At 33.5% G+C, this 26816-nt stretch overlaps 1 protein-coding gene across 9 annotated transcripts; it reads left to right on the plus strand.

The window, feature by feature from the left end:
* The first annotated feature begins 15668 nt into the window (after positions 1-15668).
* LOC112797108 (protein SIEL) lies at positions 15669-26631 on the plus strand. Of its 9 annotated transcripts, none has more exons than XM_072235780.1 (11): positions 15669-16081; positions 18962-19094; positions 21114-21267; positions 21914-22531; positions 22776-22853; positions 23095-23307; positions 23488-23679; positions 23892-24032; positions 24577-24666; positions 24797-25338; positions 25704-26631. In XM_072235780.1, exons 3-11 carry the CDS (start codon positions 21241-21243, stop codon positions 26611-26613), a joined length of 2811 nt encoding a protein of 936 aa, XP_072091881.1. In that variant the 5' UTR covers positions 15669-16081; positions 18962-19094; positions 21114-21240; the 3' UTR covers positions 26614-26631. The 9 variants fall into 9 exon arrangements, with proteins under 9 accessions (XP_072091881.1, XP_072091882.1, XP_072091880.1 ...); XM_072235781.1 differs by having other exon boundaries at positions 15712-16081; positions 18971-19094; XM_072235779.1 differs by having other exon boundaries at positions 15720-16081; positions 18971-19094; positions 22761-22853.
* The last annotated feature ends 185 nt before the right edge of the window (positions 26632-26816 follow it).

Below are 26816 nucleotides of genomic sequence, written 5' to 3' on the forward strand. Positions count from 1 at the left end.
ATGGCTGATCTCCCCTAGAAGATCGTGTAAAATTTCTTTAAATACTAAGCTAATGACTAAGGATTACATAAGAAAGGGTAAAACAATCTTTTAGTACTAAAATCCACTTCTGGGGCCCACTTGATGAGTGTTTGGGCTGAGCTTTTATGAGATACACGTGATAGGTGGTCTCTAGGGCGTTGAACGCTAGCTAGGGGGTCCTTCTTGGGCGTTTGGACGCTGGTCTCCTCCTTGTGGGCGCTGGATGCCAGAATAGGGTAGGAGGCTGGCGTTGGACACCAGTTTTGGGCCTTCAATTCTGAAGAAAAGTATAAACTATTATATATTTCTGGAAAGCTCTGGATGTTATGTTTCCATCGAAGTTAAGAACGCTCCATTTGGAGTTCTATTGCTCTAGAAAAGCTCTTTCGAGTGCAAGGAAGTCAGATCCAGACAACATTTGTAGTACTTTTCTCTGCCTCTGAATCAGACTTTTGCTCCAACTCCTCAATTTCAGCCAGAAAATGTCTGAAATTGCCTAAAACCACACAAACTCAAAGTAGAATCTAAAATTGTGAATTTACACTAAAACCTATGAAAACTTAATAAAACTTAAACAAAACATACTAAAAACTATATGAAAATGATGTCAAAAAGCGTATAAAATATCCGCTCATCAAGTATGCATTTTTACAAAATATTTTTTGCAAAAGATACATTTTTATAATTTAAAATTAAGATGTCTAATTTTTCCAACCGATTCCGGGTAGTTATAATTATTATTTTATTAAAACGGTTTTACGTGAAAACTCCAGTTCTTACATTCAGAATTTGCATCGCCTAATCTACCTCCACCTCGCCCGCAACCGCATCCACGAGGCGCCATCTGGTTCCTATACACACCAAACAAGTGATATCAAGTTGATCAGTTGCAATATCACAAGTCTAGTGCTTGAAGTCCCAAATGCATGCTCATGAACGATTATGCCACATATATAAGTTAGATATCCTAATAGCGCGCGCGTGCGCACACACACACACACACACACACAGAGAGAGAATGCACATAAGCATAGTCAATCCATCACTCAGGCTCTATAGGAATGGATTGCTCTGATACCATAATGTAACACCCTTTCACATAGAGCTTTACGCTTAAGCCGTAAAACAGAGGTGGTGTGGTATTATGACCTCTAAAATAATATATATGTGTGTGTGTGTGTGTGTGTGTGTGTGTGTGTGTGTGTGTGTGTGTGTGTGTGTGTGTGTGTGTGTGTGTAATATTGAAATAATGCAGTATACGAGGAGCCTTGAAAAGCGGGTAAAGCAAAAACGCGAAATAAAAAGTGCAATGCTCCGGAACAAGATTACTTGCGTACGAAGAAAACTATAGTTCATAAGTATAATTAAACAGAAGGTAGGAATAGAGGGTCCAGAGTACAAAATAATAAGCTACTAACTCAGCATGCGATGCTAAGGCTGGCCGGAGAATATTTACATACAAAATATACAACCCATAACCCAAAATACATGTTTAAAATCCTAGTTCTCCATAAACCTCTAAGAGGTGCAATAGTAAAACATATACATACATGAGAAGAATCTATACATATATAGCAAAAGACCAAAAGTAAAATCCCAAAATGAATCCACTTTGCTGCAGAAACTCCAGACGCCTAGCAATGTGCCTCTTAACCTGCATATGAAAAACAACAATATCGTATGAAATAAGAACTGGGGGTTCTCAGCATGGTAAAGGTGCCACGCACATAAGATATAAGGTTCTGGGAATGCCAGAGGCAATTCTAGAATGCCGACACTCGGATTATAAAGCTTATAGGACTAAAACAGAAATCATAAACGGGTGGTCTTCTAAAATTCTAACTTAACCAAACCGTAAACTTGACTAAAATCCCTAACTTCCCCGCCTTTCCTCTGATCCTCCAACATCAGTGGTACCGCACACACAAACAAGCAAGCAAGGGCAAACACAGATAGTATACTAGTACTGCAATTAGCGAATATAACAATTAACATAGTAAATTCACTTAGGCATTCCCAATTAATGAACAATCAAGCAAGGTAAACAATATGCACGTGATGTATGCCTGTTCTATGGCTGATGACTCTCATCTGTCGGTTATCAAGCCAACCCGACAAGTTCGGCTGCTAAACCCTGAACTGTCCCCCATCGCGCATCCCCATGAGTCTATGCATAGCTTTTTCTCTTCTCACTCATAATTCATATATATATATATATATATATATATATATATATATATATATATATATATATATATATATATATATATATATGGGTCAACCTTTCCGGAAATTTATAAGTGCCCGGTCACCCTTACGACGTAGGGTCAACAGAGTATCGAGTCTCAACCTGGAACACGTGATGGCAAGCCACGGTACTTTACCCAGGAAAACTCGTATCTCAGATAATTGAGTGCATAAGCCAATAAACATTCATAATCATTTGTAATCATTGCATAATCATATCATTAAAGTCATGGCACCATAAACACTCCAAGTATTCACATTTTCATATATAATTCATCAATTTTCCAACCTTGCTTTACCCCCAAGTTACCTCCATTTCCTAGCTTCATCTTATTACTTGTCTTACTAATAAGATCTAGGGCTAAAGGAATGAAAATAGAGATTTAGAAGTTTGAAACTTAGCTTTAAAACACAAAACTTAGATTTGCTGAAACAGGGGCCACGCGTACGCATGGGCATGCGTTTTGCCATGCTCGCGTATGCGAGATGCCCAACCCGAAAGAGTTGGTCACGTCACTGATAAACCCATATTTTATGATATATTTTGTGCTTAATCTGAGTGATTTATCCAATCCTTCACCCACTTATTCATATTAATTGCATGGTTTTACTTTCCCTTCCTTATTATGTGATGTATCTGAAAAACATGTTTCCTATGCTTTAGAATTAATTATTTTAATTACCTTTATTTCCATTCGATGCCATGATTAGTGTGTTGAGTAGTTTCAGATCTTCTAAGACAGGAATGACTTAAAGGATGGAAAAGGGAACATACAAATATGGAAGAAAAGCGTAAAATGGAGTTTTGGAGAAACTGGCATCCACGTGACTGCATGGACGACGCGGCCGCATGCCAAGCGCAAAGAAGCAGTGACGCGATCGCATGGACGACGCGACCGCGTGCCAAGAGCGAAGAAGCAGCGATGCGGCCGCATGACTGACGCGACCACGCGACAAAGAAAACTCCAATCGACGCGACCGCATGACCCACGCGGACGCGTGACAGAGGCCACGCACCAGAAATTGCAGAAAATACTCATAGCGGATTCTGAAGCCCTTTTTGGCCCAAGTCCAAGTTCAGAAGGCATAGACCAGAGGTTATGAAGTGTGGGAATGCATTCATTCAAGGAATCTCGAATTTTTTAGTCACTTTCCATGATTTAGATTTAGTTTGGAGAGAGGTTCTCTCCTCTCTCTTTAGGATAAGGATTTAGGACTTCTCTTATTAGTTTTAGGAGTGATTCTTGATCCCAAGTTCAATGTTCTTTTACTTTATATTTATCTCTTATTTTCAGATACCATTAATGCTTGCTTGTATTAGTTATGTTACCTATTTGGCTTATGCTACATTCATGTTATGATTTTCTTATTTAATATTACTTGAGATATTTCAGTTCAATATTGCTCTTTTTATTCATGTTATTGATCATTCCCAATCTGAAGATATTCTTATTCCGGTAGATTTAATTTCCTTCCCTTTTGGTCTTGGTTAAGAAATCAGTAACTCAGGAGTTATCTTAGCTCAACATAATTGATAACTGTTATCTTGCTAATTGAACTGAACTTCAATAATCCCAACCTTTTCTTAGGAAATAAATAGGATTCGAAGGTCTAACTAATTAGTCCCTTGACTTTCCTTTGCTTTAGCAAAGGTTAACTAAGTGGAATTAAGATTCAACTTTTATTATTATTGTTAAGAATAACTAAGTCTGGACTTCCAATTTTTCATATCTTGCCAAAAGTTTACTTTACAGTATTTATTTATTTATTTTAACAGTCATTTAAATTATTTGCCACACTCATCCCTCATTCTTGAAACCCCAAATTTACAATCTTCATAATCAATAATAAGAACATACTTCCCTGCAATTCCTTGAGAAGACGACCCGAGGTTTAAATACTTCGGTTATCAATTTATTTAGGGGTTTGTTACTTGTGACAACCAAAACGTTTGCACGAAGGGATTTCTGTTGGTTTAGAATCTATATCTACAACGCGACTATTTTTATAAAATTCTTTACTAGCAAAAATCCTAACGTCAGTCACGTGCAGGTGGTCGCATATACAACCCCTCAAAAATACTTGCTCGCGTACGCAAGATGCTAAACCCGAAGAGTTTGGTCGCGTCGCGTGCAGTGGTCGCGTACGCAAGCTTTGCAGAACAGCTAAAATGCTGAATGCTGCAGAATTTTCAGTTTTGCCTTCCAAACTTCCGACGCGCATAACTTTTTCATTTTAAAACATTTTTTCTCCGTTCTTTAAACGGTATAAACTTCATGGACCCAATTTTTATATGAAATAAGTTTGAAATAATTTAGAGGTCTAGAAGCCAAGTTATGGCTCGGTGAAATTCGACTAAAAATCAGTTTTTCACCAAAGTTCCTAAACCTCTATTTTTACCAAAAATCAAATTCAATACCACATTCCACTTATACAAATAGCACCACAACTTACCATTTACAGCACCACCATCACCCCACCATCACCCTAACCAACCATTCCTCAATATTACACCATTTCATTCTTAAATTTCCTCAACTAACTAGCAAGGTCACCAATCATTCATCATATACACATATTTAATTTTAACACCTTACCAATCATCATCAAAGCATCATATAACATTATATAATTCATCTCCAATATCAAACAACAACCAACTCTCAACTTAGTTCATAATTATATTCTCAAGGCACTAAACAATTTAACATACACATGCATTCATTCCTATCCTATGGTTATCTAGTCTAAGATTTTCACAAGACATTATATATTAAATATGAGAAATCTAAACCATACCTTGGCCGATTTCCTCGTATAACCCAAGGGCACCAGCGAAATGTCCAAGATCCCACACCAAGAAACTAAAGTAATGACACCCAAAGCTCCACCAAGTCTCCAATTTACATACTTATACACCTAATTCACATTACCACACTTGTATACCAAATTCAATACCCAAACTTACATAAGCTAAGAATTTGTAAGGTTTTGAGAGTCCTTACCTTATATATGTCTTGTATGAACAAAGACCCACAAGTTCCTCAAGCTAATTTGAGCCTAAACATCAAAACATCGAGTTTTAATAACCAAAATCCCAAAATTTTGAAATTTAAAAGAATGAGAAGCTGAGATGGGAATCAAGATTTCTCACCAAAATTGGTTACCAGGCTTTGTAGAACTGGCCGCAAACAGTGCGGCGATCGGAACTCGGAGTAAGGAGTTATGGAGGATTGAATGGAAGACAAGGGTTTGGAACCTCTTTCCCTTCCCTTGAGTTGGCTTCAGCATGTTTTGGCTGAAGGGAAGAAGAATATTGACTCTTCTAATGTATATTTGGGCTGATGGGTTAGGCCTTGGGCCCATTTTGGGTTCGATTCAACCGGTTCGGCCCATTCATCCCAATCTTGGGCCAAATTTTTTGAAATTAGTGCTAAAATTCTTATTTTAATTAGCTCTATCTTATTTTACTATAAAATTTACATTTCTAATTTCTTTTATTAAAATTTAATTTATTGGTTAATTATTCGCTAATTTTTACGGGGTTTACAACTATCACCTTCATTGAATTCATCATTCTCTTTAGTTGAGATGTGATGTATTGAACCTGATTTCTTCATATGGGGAGGAATTCTATGTTTCTTGTAGCAAGAATCTACTAAATGCCTAATCTTATCATAGTACGAGCAAATTTTGTCTTAATATCATCTTCTTTGATTTCTTCTAAATGTGTTCCTTCCACCTTTGAACCCTCCTCTGCCTCTTTGAGCCATGCTGCCCCTTTCTTGAGTGACATCAGTGCTCATAAGAGCATTAGATTCGAGAAATTCAGAGTGAATTTATCTTTCTTGCTGAATAAGCGATGCAAAGACAGTGTCAACATCAGGTAGAGGTTGCTACATCATTATCTATGATCTAACAGTGCTAAATTGCTCATTGAGACCTCACAGTAATCTTACTACTCGATCTTCATTTCTATACATTCTAAGTTTGTCTAAGCCACATTGACAAGATGTGTCATAGTTAATGCATGCAAGAATTAGGCAAAAATTATCAATCTCCTCCCATAATGCTTGAAGCTTTGTAAAATATGCAGTTACAAATATATCACCTTGCTGTGATGCATAGAATTCCTCGTGTAATTGTGCAATATGATATACGTCCCCTTGATGATATCTTCTTTTCAAATCTTGCCATAAATCTGATGCATTAGTTTGCCAAATGACACTGTGAAGAATTTCTTGACTACGAGAGAGGTTGATCCATGAAAGGACATAGGTGTTACAACGATCCCAAAGAGGAAAAAGAAAATCTGACTTATCTGGCCTTGGAATTGAACCATCAATGAACTGAAGCTTGTTTTTGGATTTTATTGCAAGCCACATTTGTGAGTGTAATTTTGAGATATGAGAGTAATATTGACGAGAAGAGTTCCTGGCTTCTCACCATGATGAAGAAAGTAGATGCTGCTCGGGTTCCATTGCAGGATTGAAATTGTTCTTGTTAAGTTGCGCTTAAAGAGTTGATAATTGTTGAAGCAATTGAGACAATTGTTGGACATCCATGTTATTGGAAATTGTGTGTTCTGAGGCTCTATTGCAAATTGCTTACCACACCATGTGAAAGATTTTAAACCACAGTTGATGCAAGAAGATTAAGAAGAAGACAAATTGCAGATGATAAACTAGAATCAATGGTGTGACTCTGGTGCATTAATTCACTAATATAGAAGAATTGTATGAATAAGTTACAAAATCAAGAAGAGAGATACAAAAAAAGGTAAAAGAGATAAGAAAGAAGCAGCTTGAGGTAGAATAAGGTGAGATGTTTATGGAGAAACAAAATGCTCAAATGCACTACTAATCCTAACTGAATTTTTCTTATATACACTAAGTTCAAGTTGAGTTGCCTAACTAATTTTCACTTAGAACTAACTAACTCACGCGCCATATTCAACACTTAGTAGTTTGCTTTTAAATAAAGGTATGCATCATCACTGGTAACTCACACTACAAGAATTTTATTTGTATTGCAACATTTTTTTAAGTTATATTTTTTAAAAAGAATATCTTATTTTATTAATAGGAAGTTTTAGGGTATAGATCTAAATTTATAGATGTGCTTACGTGGCAAAACCCATACCACACATCCTAAAGCCACACTTTTCATTTAAAACCGTAACTCTTCACAAAGAAAAGCGTTACCTAATGGAAAAAAGTAAATTAGAAGATTTAAGAGAAGAAATAATTAAGTTATCAAAATTAATAGATCAAAAATTAATGATTTTAACTAATGCTAACTGTAATGACATCGAATTCTTAAAATCAATACAAAATGATTTTTCTCAAAATCTTTATTTTACTATAAGTTTTATTGAAGGACTTCAAAAACCTGAAAAAACTTATTTCTCACACGGAATTTCTAAAAAATGTTACCATGGAAATGATTCACCACATCTTTATCATACCTTTAACTCACAATTAAATTCTATAGTAGACATGCTTGAAGAAATATTAGTATCCATAAAATTTCAGAGAAATAAGGAAAAAGAAAATCCTAAAGAAGAAAAATTTCAAAATATAATCAACATAATAGATTTAAAAGTAAAACCACCACTAAAATTATGAATATTGAAGAAAAATTAGAAGAAGTTACAATGCTTTTTAAACAATTAAAAATGGCTCAAGAAAATAATGTTATGGAACAAAGATTTCAAATAGAAGAAGAATTAGTAAATTCTGAAAATATAGAAAATGAAGAACACATCCTAGATTACTCAAGTGACGAAGAACCAGCAATTCCAATATAAGTAAAAAATGAAGCTGGAACATCTAAGGATAATCAATCTCAATTTAAATGGGAAACAGGTTTTGATAATTATGCCTTTAAAAAAGGTTTTATAAATAAAGATTCAAAATATACAAAAATACCATCAAAATACATCCCTAAAATCCAGGAAATGGAAGGAGATAGAATGTCGATTTAGACTGTAAAAAGAATGAAAAAGAAATTTTCGAAAACTGGTTGAATTCCTTCTTATTAGAAGCCTTTACTAATCAAAACTTAGTGAATTGTCTGGAAGAGACATTTGGAATTACATAGGGTTTCATACTAAAGAAACTATAAGAGATTATATGACATCAATAGAAAACCAAATAATAGAAGAATTAGAAACAAAAATATCAGCTTATGATAAGATATTATATATAATGATGATTCTATATAAAGAATTTTTTGGAAAAAATATTATAGATCATAGACAAGAAGCAAAAAATTATTTAGCTAATATTCAGATATATGATTTATGTAATGTGGAGTCTTATATATGTGAATATAGAATACATTATTACAAATTAAAAGAAGAAGATAAAAATCATTATCTTAGTATGTATATAACAAAACTTCCATATCCTGCTAATGAATTTATAATGGGAAGATTTATAAGAGAAATAAATAGAGGAACAATTGAAAATAATTTTGGTGGAGCAACCTCTGCAATAAGAGAGGAAATAAAAGAACATTGTATGCAAGAAGCAACTCAAAAAAGATTTGCAAATATAATTAGAATTTGCTGTCAGGATAATGAGGAGATACCTCAAAAATATGGTCTTAATAAAAATTTTCAAAGAAAAAGAAAATATCAATTTAGAAAAAGAAAATACTACCCAAACTGGAGAAAAAAGAGATATTTTAGAAAGGAAAATAACAATAAAAATAAAAGACAAAGAAATAACTATTGTCCGAATAAAAAAGAAAATTGTAAATGTTGGTATTGCCAAGAAGAAGGACACTATGCAAATGAATGCCCAAAAAAGAAGGATAAAAAGGATCTTACTAAACAAATAGAAATTGCTAAGTCTTGTTTCATGGAGCCATTAGAAGAATCTGATGACAACTTAGACTATATTTTTGAATATGTCTTGGAAACAGACTCAGAGACTGAGTAATAATGCTACATTTATTACTATAAAAATAACAGAAAAGTTTATAAATGCTTTCATAGATTCTGGAGCAACACAATGCTTTGCTAGTTCAAATATAAAACTTGATTGGAAAAAATTAAAGAAACCATTAAGAGTTAGAATAGCTGACAAATCAATACATAAAATTGACCAAAAAGCAGAGATGGTTAAAATTTTTATTCAAAATTATAGGTTCATTGTTCCATCAATATATATGTTAGATTCTGGAATGGAATTTATTATAGGAAATAACTTTTTAAAGCTATATCATCCATTCATTCAAGAATTAACATATAGTTTTAAAAGCTCCATACGATTCTTCAATAAATCAAAAATCAAAACGAATAAAAATACCGACTACTACTATAAATAAAATCTTAAAATTTAAAATATTCTCTATATTAGAGACATGTTATTTAAATCTATACTTTCAGATAAATATCCTAAAAAATAATCTTGAAATAAAGATAGAAGAACTTTTGGATGAAATTTGTGCTGAAAATCCTTTAGATATTAAAAATACAAATAACGAATTAGTAAGTATTAAATTAAAAGATCCTACAAAAGAGATAAATGTTCCAAATAAAATTCCTTATTCCGCAAGAGATAGAGAAGAATTTTCATTAGAATGTAGAGATCTTTTGGAAAAAGGAATTATAAGATTAAGTAAAAGTCCTCATGCGGCTCCAGCCTTTTATGTCGAAAACAATAATGAAATTAAAAGGGGAAAACGAAGAATGGTTATTAACTATAAGAAGATGAGTGAAGCAACTATTGGTGATGCTCACAAACTTCCAAGAAAAGATTCTATTTTAGAAAAAATCAAAGGAGCAACTTGGTTTTCATCTATTGATGCAAAATCAGGGTATTGGCAACTTCGTTTAGACGAAGAAACAAAGAAATTAACTGCTTTTACTTGCCCAACAAAAGAATCAACAAGTGTGTTGCTCTATGAATAGAATGTATTACCATTCGGATTAAAACAAGCCCCAGGTATTTATCAAAGATTTATGGAAGAAAATCTAAAAGACTTAAATAAATTTGTTTTAGTATACATTGATGATATACTAATTTTTACAAAATAGGATAAAGAAGATCATCTTCAAAAATTATTAATTGTTTTAGAAAGATGTAAAGAAAAAAGATTAGTTCTTAGCAAAAAGAAAGCAAGAATAGCAAAACAAGAAATAGAGTTTCTTGGGTTAATTCTATCCACTCAAGGAAAGCTAAAACTGCAGCCAAATGTCCTAGAAAAGGTAAATTTATTTCCTAATAAAATAGAAGATAAAAAACAATTACAAAGATTTTTAGGGTGTATAAATTATATTTCTGATCAAGGATTTTTAAAGAACATAACAGAATACACTAAAAGCTTATTTCCAAAAATAAGTACTAAAAAAGAATGGAAATGAGATGAAAAAGACAGTATGCAAATTCAAAGGATTAAAGAATTATGTGAAAAACTTCCAGAACTTTATATTCCAGAAGAAAATGACTACTTAATAGTAGAAACAGATGCTTCAGACATAACTTGGTCAGGATGTCTAAAAGCTAAGAAAGCTATAAAAAGTTTAGAACAAGAAAAAGAATCACTAGATTCTAAATATTCCTCAAAGGAATTACTTTGCAGGTATATTTCAGGGACTTTTACTCCAACAGAATAGAGATATACCACTCATGAAAAGGAAACTCTAGCAGCCATTAAATCTCTTAAGAAATGAAAAATTGATTTACTACCTAGAGAATTTACATTAAGGACAGATTCAAGTTACCTAACAGGTTTCATACGATATAATTTAAAAGTTGATTATAATCATGGACGATTGGTAAGATGGCAATTATTTTTGTTACAATATCCAATAAAAATTGAATATATTAAGGGTGACAAAAATGTTATTGCAGATACATTAACAAGAGAATGGAGTTCGTCTACAACGCATTAGATCAAGAAATTCAGAAATACGAACAAGAACTCGAAAAATGCAAGCATTGTCAGCAAATAAGGACACAGATCCAATCCCTCAAGAAGGCCATCGAAGCAATGAAATCAACACAACAACCAAAACCATCAGAGTTCAGCCAGCTAAGCGTGGTGGACAAATCAGGTGAAGAAAAACTTCCAGAAAATAAAACAATTGCTGAAATCATAAAAAAATCCACCCAAGATAAAAAATATTATGTAATTTATAATAGCCCCATGAAAGGAGTATATGATGCCTGGGAAAAAGCAGCACCATTTACACATCAATCAAGGATAATTCATAAAGGAGGGTTTTTAACACTGGAAGAAGTAAAGGAATCTTTCAGAGAATATGAAGCTCTTCATCCAGAGCAAACCCTAAAAAGAGCAGATAAAGCTCCAATTCAAACCCAGAGAACAGGAATAATAAGAAACATTCTTACAAGGGCTGAAATCAAGGAAAAGAAAAGGGTCTGTAGATCAAATCTCAGAGAAACCCTTAACATAGTCCTAAATTGGACTGAAGAAAAAAGGGCAATCTTGGGATATTATCCTATTGCCAAAGAACAGTTAACAAAGCTAGTTATATTTCCAGAAGCTTTCCCATCTGACACCTATCAGTTTTTCCAGTATGGATTAATTGATACAATTTTAATTTTTAATGATTTGAAAATTATTAGTGAGTTTCCTGCAGGATTCGTTAATGCAGTAAAGAGATTTAAAAATATGATTGACAACGTAAATCCAAGGGATATATCCCTAAAATTTACGAATAGTCAACCTATTTTTAATGAAGAAGAAGAATGCTTGGTTCCAGCACACCAAGTAATATTCATGTCCGTCTTCCCAGGAAATTTTCAACCAATTGATCAAGTTCAAGATTTAACAATCTACAATCATGAAGGAAGACTAGCCGGCACACTAGCAAGGGTCTTCGAAAGAACTCAAAAGATAACAAGGGAATCTCACAAAAGAATCAATTATAAAAGCAGAAATACTTTGCTTGTGTCCAGTAAAAGGAATGAAATTGAAGAAAGAGAGATGAGACTCTTAGTGGAATTTGAATCAGCATTCTACAACTTATCTGGACTCTTAGAAAAGCTCCCTGAAGGGATAAAGAGGAATCTCTGCTATTTGATAAAAGACAGAGAAGACCACAAGTGCCAGCTATGTGTCTCAGAGTTATCTGAAGAAAGCAATAATGAAACGGAATCAACCCACATGATAAAGAAAGAAGACAACGCATCTGAAGGTCACATAATGAAAGAGGAGGACAGCACATCTGAAGCATCTCTCAACATCATTGCATAGTGACGTAAGCGCTTAGGTCATAGAGCACCAACAATGTAGCTGGTGCAAGATAATAAACAATGACGTAAGCAATGACGTCATAAGAAGGGTAAGGATGGGAATTGTCCATCAGACCCAACCATTATAAATAGGTTGCTTAGGCAATTGTAGAAATCATCAAACAATAAAAAGCAGGAGGCTAAGAGTACTCATATGCTAGGAGAGCAAGGAGGAAGCTGCCGAGGCGATTCTATAGTTTGAGGAAGAATTCCCTTAGGAAAAACCAATTCTAAACTCCCCTCTGGAGTTAGTATCTACAATCTTCCCTCTGGAGATAAAAACATCTTATGTAAAATATACTAAATAAAGGAAGTTTTTCTCCAGAAAGGTACGCCTTTATCCTAATCTCTTAGTTATGAATTATTTAGAAAGCTTAGAATTAACGGAAGAATCTGATTATTATAGATTAACTGCTTTATTAGATAATGAAAAACAGGCTGTTCTAAAAACAGAATTAAATCTCAAATCAAATGAAAATTTTAATAAACAAAATATTTTAAAAGAAGTTTTTAATAGAAAAAATATAATATACTATGGAAAAATTCAGCTTGAAGCCCCTATAAAGATAAAATCCGCCAATGGAGAACTTGAAATAGCTTTGATAAATGATGAAGAATTGGGAAACAGATTGAAAAAATTAAGGATCAACAAAAAAGATCTAAAATTAGATGGATTCATATTAGTACTATACAAGTCTTAATCAAATCTACATATATGAAAGGAATTAATTCACCAATAAGCTTAGCAATCTGTGATAAAAGAATTACTGATGATCCAATAGATCAAATAATTGGAATTGTTCATGGAAACTTGGCAAACGTAAATGTTAAATTCAATGCCCATCTTGGATATGCTATACCTTTATCAACTGAAAATCTTGGAAGATCTATAAGTTTGGCTTATAAATTTCACAGAAAGAATCTAATGGAACAAGACGATGAACCATTTTCAATTACATATGCAATAAATTATGCTTTAACAAATAGCCATCATAGTATAATATTTAAAAACAGAGAAAGAATTTATGTCGATGAATTATTCCAGAAAATTGTAAAGACAGAAATACCAAAGTATAAAGCTATTGAAAACCCAGTTCTTTTACTAAAAGAACCATCAGGAAAATTAGTTTCATCGAATTTTCAAATAAGAGAATCCAAAATTAATAGCCCTTTAAGTTTATCTAAGTTAAAGATTAAAGAAGAAAATTCTGAAATAAAAGAATTAACAAAAAAGGTCGAAAAATTAAATGAAACCCTAAACACTAAGTTATGACAATAAATAAAGAGAAAATATATGTAACCTATCAAGACAAGAAACAAGAGCTCTTTGAAAGAGAAAATCGGTTGAATTATTTACAGTTTTCTAAAATAAATCAAAGAGCATTTGAAGTTCTAAAAATAATCTATGACAAATTGAAAGGAGAAGTTGAAGAGTTAGAAAAATTAATAGAATCTCTAGAAAATAGTGATGAATCGATAATAGAATTTGAAGAAAATTCTAAGATAAATAATGAAGTATACAAAGATCGAAAGACCAGAAAACAAAATAAAAAGAAAAAGGGCAAAAAAATTAAAAAGTAAAATAAAGGAGTATAAAAGGGAATTAAATAATCTTCAGTTCGAAATTAATGACCTTATAATAAAAAGGATAGAAATAAGAATAAATATAAATAAGTTGGAGCTAAACTTAAAAAATTTATAAATGTTTGGAACACCATATTATGATCTAAAAGAATTAAAGCTGTTGAAAGAAAAAATGGAAAATGAAGTTGAAAAATTAAAAAGATATTTAGAAACAACAGAAAGTGTAGAAATAAAAGAAGTTTTTGAGGATTTGAAAAATTATATTAAAGAAAAAGACAAACAGATAAAAAATTTTATATACAATAATCCATGCAAAAAAGAATATTATAAACTAAAACAAGATTGAAAAACTATAAAAATGAAATCAGAATTAGTAATAGTAGAAATAGTCAATACATTTGATTATGAAATTACAAATTATAAAGTATCACCAACCAAATCTATACAAATTATAAACTTATTCGAAACAAAATATGAAGAGTTAATAGAAATTTTGAAAAAGAAATTACATTTTAAAAATTGGTATTAGAGCCAAGTTAACGATTAAGGATAACACTTTCTCTTTAAGCAACACTTTTAGTGATACGCTTTTAAATCATAAAAAGACAAAAATCTGTATACATCCATCTGTACACTAGATGGACCCTTTATTAATAGACTATGTCTTTTTTATATTGTCTTTTTATAATATTAATGAACAAATTTTTTTTTTCAAGGACAACTCTTTATAAGTGTCTTTAAATTTTTTTTTATTTTTTAGGTACACCTCACAAATATCTCCTAATATTTTATGTTTTGGGTAAAGTATTAAATTCACATATGATTTTTTGAAACATAGACAAAAATAACTATCATGTTTGATAATGACAAAAATATCTTTAAAAAATTATAAACACAACAAAAATAACAAAAAATATTATTTTTATAAAGATTTAGCAAACTATTTATGTATTTGATCTAAAATTTTGTAAGAATATTTAGATAACTATTTAAAAAGTACATACAAAATATTGGATAAAAATTCAATCTCTAAAATTTTTTATTTTTAAAAAATATTCTTAATCATTGATAAAAAAAATCACAAAAAAATATACTTAGTGTAAAATTACTAATTTTTAAGAATAAAATTGACTTATTTTTTAATCATATTCGTAAAAATTATAAAATCTAATTTCTAAAATATTTTAAAAAATATATTTAATTAATATTATATAATTTTATCGCGTTTCAAAATATTTTGAGAATATGTTTATCATTATAAAAAAAATTAAATAAAGAATCGGGTGAGATTTTGCCATTTTGGTATTTTACCTCTCCCGCCAAACACAAACTCTTCCCGTTCTAAATTTTCATTTTTCTTATTTTTGTTTTTAATAGTTCAGCTGATCACAGTAATCAAACCGGATTTGACCCACTTGGTTTGATTGAAAACCCAGCAACCCTATTATTTCGGATCGTCCATTCATCAAATGATCAAATCCGTTGGAACTCGATTTAACCCGTCCGTTTTCATAAAACCCGGGACCCGATGGGTTTCGAAAACCTGAATTGGTTCATGATTAATAATTTTTTAAAAGGATAAACGAACGTTGTTTCATGCCAAAACTCCAAACCCTGATTTTACTCGTCAGTCCTCAGTCCTCACTCGTCCTTCTCATCAGCTATTCAGCTCATCAATCTCTCACACTCCGTCTCTCTGTCTCTCAAACTATCTGTCTTCTTCATTCACTCCGCTCACAGCCCACAACGGCCAACACTCACCCGAAGCAGCCAGCAGCTCAGCTCAATCATTCCGTCTCCGGCGTCTGTGTCGCCGCCTTCTTGGCCTCGTCATCGCCGGCTCAGTCACGCAGAAGCAGAAGCAGAAGCAGCCAGCAACTCGCCCCTTGTTTGGACGTCGTCATCTTCTTGCTTCTTGGCCTCGCCGTCTCCGCCTTCTCGCCGGTCTCGTCGCCGTGGTGAGTCCTTGCCTTCTCCTGTGTTCCTTAGTTCACAGCTTCCTGCCTTCTTCTTTAACTAATTAATTAATTTGCCATTTTGTTGTAAATCATCGCTGAATTTTAATCATGTTTCTGATAAAATTAATACAGTACTGTTGATACTATAATTAGAAAAAATATGGAGTCCTGTAGAATGAAATATGTATGCCAATGAATTTCTGTGAAAATATTTTAGTTAGTCCTGTAGAACAAAGGTAGGCAACATGCCACTTGGAGTTTAACACTTGAATTTCTGTGAAAATATAGAATTTGGAATTTAAACCAGAGAGGTAAATGTGGTCTAGTTATGGTACGATTTGAAATTTGATTATTATGGAATAAGCATTGCTTTGTTGTAAATCCCGTGAGTTCAGTGAGTTTGTTTTAGGTAGTTACTTTGAGATTTGTTTCCTCATGTCTTGGGTAAGACTTTTTTTTTATGTTCTTTATTTTCTGTCTTTAGTGACTTCGTTTTCCATTTTACCTTTTTTAGTGGCTGCATAAGAAGAGGTTGTTTCTGCTGCACTCTAAGAGAGAAGAGGCCTTTTTGTGCTATACGACAATTCTCAATTCTATTCTAGAGTGTTATATTTGCATGTCTTTTTCGTTTTTCATTATTTGGACTATTTATGCAATTATGCTTCAGCTAAATGTCTACTGAGCCAAATTGCCATCTAAAGAAGTGTTTATTTGTTGCGTTTTACTGTTATCTCACTATCCCCTCTTTTCTCATCATGAAAACGCATCACCAATTCATCTGCAGAATATCGTAAAATGGCATTCAAAGGTTCCCTTAGAGAGTTGCAAGATTCTTTTAGCACCTTGTTTCCTAATGTGCAATACTGAGCTTTCAATCAAGCAAAGCTAAGCTTGATGCCTCTTTAACATAAATTTTATGTTATGGATGAAACCTGGTTTTGATTTTGATGATATTTGTGCAGCAATGCAATTTATATGAATTGTTTCAGTTTTATCCGGTGTTTCTTTTCTGGATTTTATGTTTTGCATAATATGATGTGTGTATATTGTTATGGATGCTGTCATTTCTTTAGTATTGTGATGAACAATTGATCCAAGACTAATTGCTCATGTTCTGGTGTATTTTTTGTCATGCATACAATGATGAGTCCTAAGTGTATAATCTAATCAAAAGTTATAGTTCCTTATGGAGTTGGTCATTTGTATTTTGTATAACGATGATGATGCAGACGAAGACTTGATAAAAAAAATACTACGCATTATTGGTTAATCTCCATCCGATGGAAGTCAGCTGTTTCTTAATATTTTTTAATGATAATTATATTGAAGATGTACTTAACGGAAATCATGTACTTTGAGCACGTACTTTTCGGTTTGAATGGCATATATAGCTTTGGAAAATTGGTTTGAAGCCTTATTTATCTGAAACTTATCTTTTATGCAATATATATGAAATATATAATGTCATGTATGTGGAATTTTGTATATATCATATTTTAATCAGGTTCAGATATACTTTTATCCTAATTGAATGGTAAATGCTTGTGTTATCCAGCTAGTTCAATTATTTGAATTTTGAGGCACTCAGCATACTGTACCAAATGTTTCCCTTTAATGCTTAATCAGTGGAACTTTCATACTACTAAGTAGGAAAATTGTTGAAGCAAAATATTAGTGTAGTTTAGTTTAATTTAAATATTTCATCATCTGGTAGAACATGTAGTGATGATTACAAACAAGTGTGAAAGTGCATGAGTCAATTCAGGGGCAATTTTTGTGGACATGGGACACCCAATTTAGAATCAACTTGCTTCATTATATACCTAACTTATTGCATCTTCAGAACCGTTCCTTTCTTATCACTTCCCATGAATCTGTGTTTGAGATGAAATGGTGTTAAGGTTTCCCGTCAAGATTTAAACAGTTGAGAACCTATGACAATTATGGCACCTTATTATGAAACCCAAGTTTCCTAATTGTCGTGTATATGTCACCATGCTGCATTTGTGTTTTGCTGACAAACATTAAGGATGAGAGGTTGAGGGTGCATGAAAAATATGTAGAAGTCTTTATAGATAAAAGGCACTTCATTCCGACTCTCTATCAAAAACGGCTCCACTAATCAGTGTCTTCAAATTTAGTTAAAGATATGCCTACTCTACATGAAAACCTCTGTGCTCGACGGCTTCAAATTTACATTTTCGTCACTGCTCATGTGCTACTCGTCTTCTAGTTGCATTCTATTCGCTTCCTGTTCCCTGCTCCATTTGGTAACACCTATTTGGCTGCGAATTATGATTAGCTTAATATATTTAAACCCTGACCCTTGCATAAGGACCTATTTCTGATTATTTGTTATTCCTATTAATTATGTTTTTGCAATGTTTTTACTCTGCACTATGATGCTCACTGATTTGGTTGATAATTAAATTCAAAGAGGGGGAGAAAAAGAAGCGGAGCTTTAAAAATGGAAAGCTCTTTTGTGATTGGGAGAAAATTCTAGCTATTTCTTTTCTGTTGATACATCTTAAATTGATTGATTTGTAATGTAATTGAAGTGTCAATGTCCACAAGGTAACATAAGGCATTAAGTGTATCTTCTAATTGGTAAGTTACTTTCTTTCCAGCTTCATTGATAACATTATTAAAAATTAGATATCACATGCAAAGGGATAAAAGTATGTGATTGAGATATTACATTATGTTGTTCTGTTTTCATATATGGTGATAAGGTGATTCATAGTATCTGATGTATATGAAATTTGAATTTCAAAGAGAAATTTTATTTTTCTTAAGTGCATAAATGAATCAAGTATTATTTTGTTTTAGTTCAGTGCAGTTTATGCATCATTGCTGAGACTCTCATTTACTTTTCATTAGAGTTCACAGGATTAGGGAGACACGGTTGATTTATCAGGACCTCTAATATCTCAAATGCACACCGTCAATGAGCTCTTAGAAAGACATGTGCAACATCTACGGCATACTGTCTGGCGATCATGGTTTCAGAAAGGTATAACTGCATTTTCTCGCTGACAGTTACGATACAAAGAAGCTGTATGTTTTGTGCTTAGACTTGTTGAAATCAGTAAACGAAGACAAAATGGTTAAGTGTTTTGTTATGATTGTTAGTCTGTTACTTATTTACGCTGTTAATAGTTTGTTCAATTTTGAACTGTTTCTGGTTGTTTCTTGTTAGTAATTTGATATTGTTGATTATTATGGTTGTTTAGAGCATCAATTTTCAGTTGTGGCTGTTGAATGATTCTGATTTGGTTGGTTGATATTTCAGAATGTAGGAGAATGATGGCTCAGGGGCACAATTTGGTGTTTTAATTAATTCTAGGATTTGATGCTTTGATTGTCTGTTATATTTAAATTGGAACTTAGAGAGCTTAATTATGAATATTTGAAGATATTTGTTGTAACTTCCACTACGAATTTGATTTATTATGTGCTTTGTGGTGAAATTGTCAACCTAGAATGCTTATATTTGAGTAAAATTTCTATGATATATATCTTACGCACTAAAAGAGTATTTCATAACAAGTAAACTCGTATGAGTCTAGGAATTGAGTTTAGGTGAGTTCTACGAGTTTATTTAGACTTGCGAGTTTGACAACTTTGATTGCAATATTAACTACCTTTATTTAATATATTTAGTATAACCATGACATTATAATAAGAATTAAATTTTCATGCCTTGCCAGTGTCAGTCTCAAAAGTCAAAAGACAATTTGTTCATCAAAAGATTTGGATTTACCTACCCTTTATGTATTTCTTCCATTGTCAGCCTCAGTTACTGGCAACTCACTCTCTGTTCTCTCTCCTCCTTGCCCATTCTCCTACGAAACCCTAATTCCCAATTTCTCTCAAATTGATACTCCGGTTGTCTCAAATGGCCCATAACGTATCATTGTTAAATTCTCTCTGACACTCACGCCGCTGCCGCCGCCACTGGAGGAAGGACACCGCCAAGTTCGAAGGTCCTGTTTCCTCCCCTGCCTTCATCAACCAGTGCTTTGTTTGACTGATGAGGTTACTTCCGTTGCTGTCATGGGTGTCTTCTCTGCCATACAACCCTTTGAGTTGCACCACCACCATACTGCATCCACCACTTCACCCTTGTTCTGTGTATGATGTTTTCTGTGCCTTCTCAAGAATCTGTTGACTTGGAATTTGGGTTCTTGGGGGTTTGTGGGTATGTGTTGTTTGTTTGGTATTTCTTGTGGGTTAGCATAGCATGCGCTCTAGAATTTTGACGGGACATGGCTTGAAAAAACTGGAGAAAAGTGTAGATTTGTATTTGCCTTTTTCTTTTTCTTTTGATAGCTACAAAATTTCTTTTATTTATTCATTTTAGTTAGAGTGAATCAATTTCAGAGAAGATTTTAAAATTGCCATCTTGTGTTAAAATTAGAATTATCACTGAAGTAAATTTTGATCTACAAGTTATGCATAACCCCTCTTCTCTACGCTGTTCAAAATGACTTCTTATTTAGGTACCTACATAACTGTCATTGGTCTTCTTTGCAATGGGTACTACCATTGTGACTTTATTTTGCTCATTAATATATCTGGAATTTCTTGGCATTCATTTTGCTGTGGTTTAATCTGTAATTCTGTACAATGAAATTATAACAAGTCAACAACGTAGAATTAGAATCACTCTTGCATAAATAATGACAGTAGTCATTTTGGATAGATTACATTATTGGGAACTCGCAACTGATTTGTGTAGTGTACACACTTCATATGAGGAATAAAAATTAGTGTCTCTTTGAACTTAAAATATTGACTGTGGCTACTATATGATTAAAAAGTGTAGGAACAAAGTTGAATCTGAGTTGTCTAATATCTGCGCAGATATCATGACTGTTATTATTAACACCTTGTTCCTTCTTGTTCTGGTGGCCAACCTAGTGTTTACTTCAATAAGATGCACGGGATATCGTTCTCTCTTTTCATTCTCTCTGATGTCTTTCTGTTTGAGGAATTTGGACTTTCACTGTTTTTGCTTTGTTATTTGCAGGAAGGGCGACTATTATCAGTATCTGGCCAAATTCAAGTGTGGTGATGAGAGAAAGGAGGCTGCTGATCAGTCCATGAAAACATATCAAGTTTTCTTCTATTTATCTGTGTGCTGTTAAGGGTGCTGGATGGTTCTTCTTGCCATGCCTTTTAGCGTAATTTATTCATTAAACCAGATAATAAAAGTGTTTATCTTATCTTTCCCTAAACAATTTATATTTATCAGTAGCAACGAAATAATAAGTGAGTATAGCATGTGAGAAAGTGATGGTCTTCTTATATATAATAAAGTGTAAAGGGTCATCTAGTTTAGGAGAGTCTATTTTTAATTTAAACCCTTAAGATTTAAGACTAAAATCATTCCTATTGATTGGAAACACAAATTTCAGAATTGTCTCTCTAATATGATATTGGCTATAATGATCTCTTAGTTACATTTGATCGAAAACTTGTTGATAATAGCATCAAATTCATGTCAGATGTGACTTTGGGTGGTAGCTCCATTTCTTCCCTAACAGAAAACATCAATTCAACATAGATTATGTTATCTCTTTCTCATTCAACATAACTTTTTAGCTATGCATTTATTCCTATCTTCTGCTAGATTATATATGATTCTAGTTCTCATATTTTTTTTAGGGTAAACTACTATTTTCGTTCCTAATGTTTAGGACAAGTCTCAATTTTGTCTCTACCATTTGAAACGTCATATTTTTGTGCCATATATTTTACTTTGTCCTAATTTTGCACCAAATGTTATGTTGCTCGGTAAATTTTCTCTTTTTGTGTTTTTTCCTACAGAACAACACACCAGAATCCATACAACCAATTTCCATGCAGACCTTCACTTCAATGATGAACGAAATTCTAAACCCTTCAACACCAAAAAGCACGGTTTCATCAATCTTCAAAACCCTAATCCACTCCCTCCTCCATTCTCCAGAATCACACCACAGCCAAATCCTCAAGCTCATAGCTGACCTCTCTTCCCACCACCCTTCCCTTGCCCAACTCGCCCTTGACTCGCTCCAATCCATGTTGCCTCAACTCACCGACCCGCCGAGTCAACTCACCATTGAGTACCTAGATGCACTTGTCAACATCTCGGAGAGGCCCGTGGAGGTTGACGACTCTCTCTTCACGTCGATATGCCTGGCGGCATCGTTTCCGGTGAGGCTTTGGATGGTGAGGAATTCAGGTTGCCGGGTCATGGTTCGACCCGAGTTGTTGTACCCGGTTCTGATGGGGATGACAAAGGAGCCTTACCCATGTTTGAGGGAGGAAGCATTGGAAGCATTGGTTCGGTTGGGAGAGTGTGCAGTTTTTGAGGAGGTAAGCTTGGTGAAAGGTTGCTATGAGCGTGGTGTTCAGCTTCTAAGTGATAACGAAGATTGCGTGAGGATCTCTGCTGTTCGAGTTGTAAGTACCTCCTTTACAATCACAGGATGAAAGAAATTTAGGATAAAATACATATGTTGCATCTTTTCATTTATTCATTTTTATTTTATTGTCAAGCATATATATATGTCTTTTACTTCCTACTATATAAAGGAGATTGGAAGGAGTTTGTTGCACTGGTCTCCCCCCCCCCGTTTCCAAAATGCCCTTATTTAGGGGGGCTGGTGGTGCTCAATTTGAATAATGCTAGTTATATGTATTTCAGGTAGCTCTATGGGGCCTGATGTTAGCATCTTTTAATGTAGATACGAAGACCTATTGGTCCAACGAAGTATTTGCCATGGTAAATTTGTAGTTGTAGATGATAGCAGTTTTATGTGCTAAAGGTTCCAAACTTTTTATTATATATATATATATATATATATATATATATATATATATATATATATATATATATATATATATATTTTAAATTTAAATTTAAATTTTAATATTAAGTATCTGTTTTAGTTTTCTACTTCTAGCCGTTATTGCAGTTGTTGGCTTGTTATGTTAACATCAAATTTCTTTGCATGTGAATGTAGCTCTGTTCTGTGGTGAGAGATATGAACATGAAGGTCAGGGTTGAAGTTTTTAATGGCCTTGGAAAGATGGAAATAGTATCCAAGGAACTTCTTATGCAAAGCTTGTCAAAGAGGGTTTTAGTTTTGGATCAAAGCCCAACTGAACAATTTGTGCTGCTTGCAAGTAATGTCGCTGGTGCACTAGTTCATGGGGTTGAGGATGAGTTCTTTGAGGTATCTTTCAAGAACATACTACCAAGTAATATATTGTACCTTGCTTTCAGAGGTTCATAATAATAAAATTTTAAAATAAATAAAAAAAAACTGACCACTGTGAACTGAGTTTCATGACTTGGGTGCTTTATCCTTGTGTTAATATATGAATGAATGACTGATTTTCTGCTTAAACTGAAGGTCCGGAAGTCTGTATGCCAGTCCTTACGCACCCTGACGGTACTCTCAGTTGAGTTTGCTCATGCAGCCTTAAACTTGTTAATGGATGTCTTGAATGATTATAAAGTGGAAGTTCGGTTCCAAGCTTTAGAAACTATGCATCACATGGCAATCAATCATTGTCTAGAGCTTCAGGAAAATTACATGCATAAGGTATTAAGGTTTGTTCCTCATCCTTCCTTAATCATTTTGCTTGATGTCCTATATATATTTTGGAGCCTAAAATTCATTATTTGTAATTAATTGAATCTCCTTGTTGATGTATCAAGATGAGTACAATCTTTCTGTTGTTTTTTTCAAGCAGAAAGATTACCCTAAGAAAATTTGTGATTGGTATCATTTGTGTGTTTAATTATCTTTTGCAGTTTCTTGATGTTCTAGAGGACAATAGTAGTGAAGTGAGATTTTCTGCCAGGAAAATAGTTCGACTAATGAAGCTAAGAAATCATTTGTTGTTCAAATCAACTATGGATGTTCTTCTAAAAAATTTAGACAGCTATCCACAGGTTTGCTTTATTTCCATCTCATTATGTTTATGTTTTCCCAAATGGCATAGTGATGCATCTTCATTCAATTTTCAAGATACAAGTTAGTTCTATGATAGACTAGATAAAACTCTGATTTCATTGCTTATGAAAAATTCATTTCACTGGTATAATTTCAATCAATCATGCTAGGAGTACACCAAAATCATCTACCAGTGTAGAATACACATTGAAATACAAAATGCAGATTGAAAATAAGCTAAATTATATATGTATTTATTCTCAAATACATGGTGGTTGATTTTGGTAGCTGATTTTAGTGTGCAAATAACATTTTTGAATTTCAATTGATATTCATGAGTTAACTACATTGTTCTTCAAGTTCATTCTCACTTTTCTCTTGATATTCTTCTGCCGATATCCATTTCTGTTCGTCATTATCGGTCTAATTTTTTCTTTTAAAAAAATTATTATTTATGGAGCAAGTTATGCACACAACTCCATTTTAGTAATTCTTTACTGTTGCGCTCTCCCTATGCTTGACATTTAACTTTTTTCTTACTAGGATGAAGCTGATATATTTTCTGTTCTCTCTCATCTTGGCCGAAATCACAAGCAATTTGTAGATTTAATTGCAAATGAAATCGCTGATGAGGTATACTTTCTCGGACTGTAATTTAGCCATAGATATCTATATACAAATTTGGCACGTTGGCCTGCCAATGAAATAAAAAGTACCTATTGTCCTTGAAAGAATGGTACTGATTATCCTTTTGTCCTCACAGGTAGAAGCAAGTTTTGAAGGAAATAGAGAATTTAATAGTGCAAGGATGGCTGCTCTGTTAGTCCTATCTATATCTGCTCCATTCTTGAATGCAGATGTTTGCCCTATACCACCAGTAATATTTTCTTTTGCGGCTACATTTTTAAGTAGGATTTGTTGCGCCTTTAGCGATGTCATGAATCGGGACACCCTCTTGGAGTACCTTATTCAGAAAAGCAGCTCGATGGTGCAACCTGAAGTAAATATTAGTAATGGGGAAGGACAGAATCCCTTGGCCAAAGACGATGTTCAAAATGTTGCTGGCAATGAGATGATTCATTCTGAAATAACTATCAACAATGGGGAAGGACAGTTGCCTTTATCCAAATACAATGTTCAAAATGTTGCTTTGGAAATGAAGCCGCCAAATGATGTAGGCCAACATAAGCGGCCAGTGCATGATAGTGTTGTTCTAACCTACATAAATTACATCCTTGTGAAGCTCCCTAATATATGGCCAAAGGTACAATCTTGTTCTGCAAACGAAGTGCTATGTTCCTTGAGGTAAGAACTGTTTTATAGCTACCAACATTTGTTCCTTAAGATGCGTTTTACTACCTGCAATATTGTTTAAAATGTGCAAGTGAACTCAGATCCATGTAGAGTCTTCACTTTCAGTGATCAGCATCACAATTGTGGGATCTTGCTTTGTTTGTATGTGCTTAGTATGATGAAAGGTTTCTGGTTCGGTGCCTATCTTTGTGAGGGCTTCAAGTTTTACTTAAACTGATTCTATACAATATGGATTTCTGTTTAAATCTTTTGATGGTCTAATTCAGCCTGTATACATCTTTCGAAATACATACCTGATATTGTACCTTGCCTTTTGTCATTTTCCCATTTGGGGGATGATGATATTAATGATGTAGGCATTGGAAGGAAGAATTGACATCTTTGACATTTGACTCTTCTGCTCCTGCTGATGCTTCAGCATTTGCTTTATTGTATCTTAAAATAATAAAGTTGGTCGTAGAAGTCTGGGATCACTTGGTGCGAAAAACGGAGGTGGTCTCTGGAACGGTTGAATTGGAAGACAAGTTGGAAAAGCTTGACGGGAGGGCTAAAGAATTGATGAATCGTTTTATAGGTTTCTCTGCAGAAGAGGAAATCTCTGTTCTGGAGCTAATTTTGTTGACTTACACCCTCAGGCTTTGCAGATCTGAAATCTGCAGTCGCAATTTCATATTCAAGAGGATGACGATCATATACTTACGCACCGAGTCATTCCTTAAATTGAGATCAGATGTTGCTTCCGGTTTTGTAGCTGAACTTGGGAGCTTAATACGTGAAAGTAGCAACGGTGGAGCTTCCTGCAGTTCACTTGCATTTGATAACTGTCTAAAGTTGTTCTCCCCGAAGCGGTTGATGATTCGGGAAGGAATCAGACATAGAAGGGCAGAACTAAGTATTCCTAACAATTGCCCTGACTATCCTCTTCCCTTTGCACCAGGACTAACTGCTAGTATACCATGTGACATAACAATACATAACATTTCAAGCAACTGCAGAGCCTGGGTTAGAATGTGTATAAATGATGGCTTTACACAACATGTCTACTTAGATTTGCAAAGTTTTGAAGTATCTGGAGAGGTGAGAAAAATTTCTTATGCTGTGCCATATTACAGAACCCCAGAACTTGATTCTTTCAACTTGAAGGTTTGCATTGGTTTAGAATCTTTGTTTGAGAATGTTACTCCAGTCCAGGCACATGGGGGCCCAAAATGTGAACTGGTACTTCTATGTGAAGAGAAAATAGTTTATCTTTCGAGGGTCTTATAAAAACTAAGTTATGGCCAATTATCTTTAGCTTATCAAAGATTAATTTATCTAATATTTTAAAATTAAATATCAGAAATTGAATTATTTTTTATTCGAAATTAATTTGCAAAAAAAAATGTTGAAATCAAATTTTGAGGGTCAATAACCAACAAAGGAGGATCCTGCAGCTAATAAGTGCTCAAGTAATGTAGTAACGCTTGCTT

Source organism: Arachis hypogaea, chromosome 4 (genome assembly GCF_003086295.3).
Source record: "Arachis hypogaea cultivar Tifrunner chromosome 4, arahy.Tifrunner.gnm2.J5K5, whole genome shotgun sequence".
NCBI lineage: Eukaryota > Viridiplantae > Streptophyta > Magnoliopsida > Fabales > Fabaceae > Arachis > Arachis hypogaea.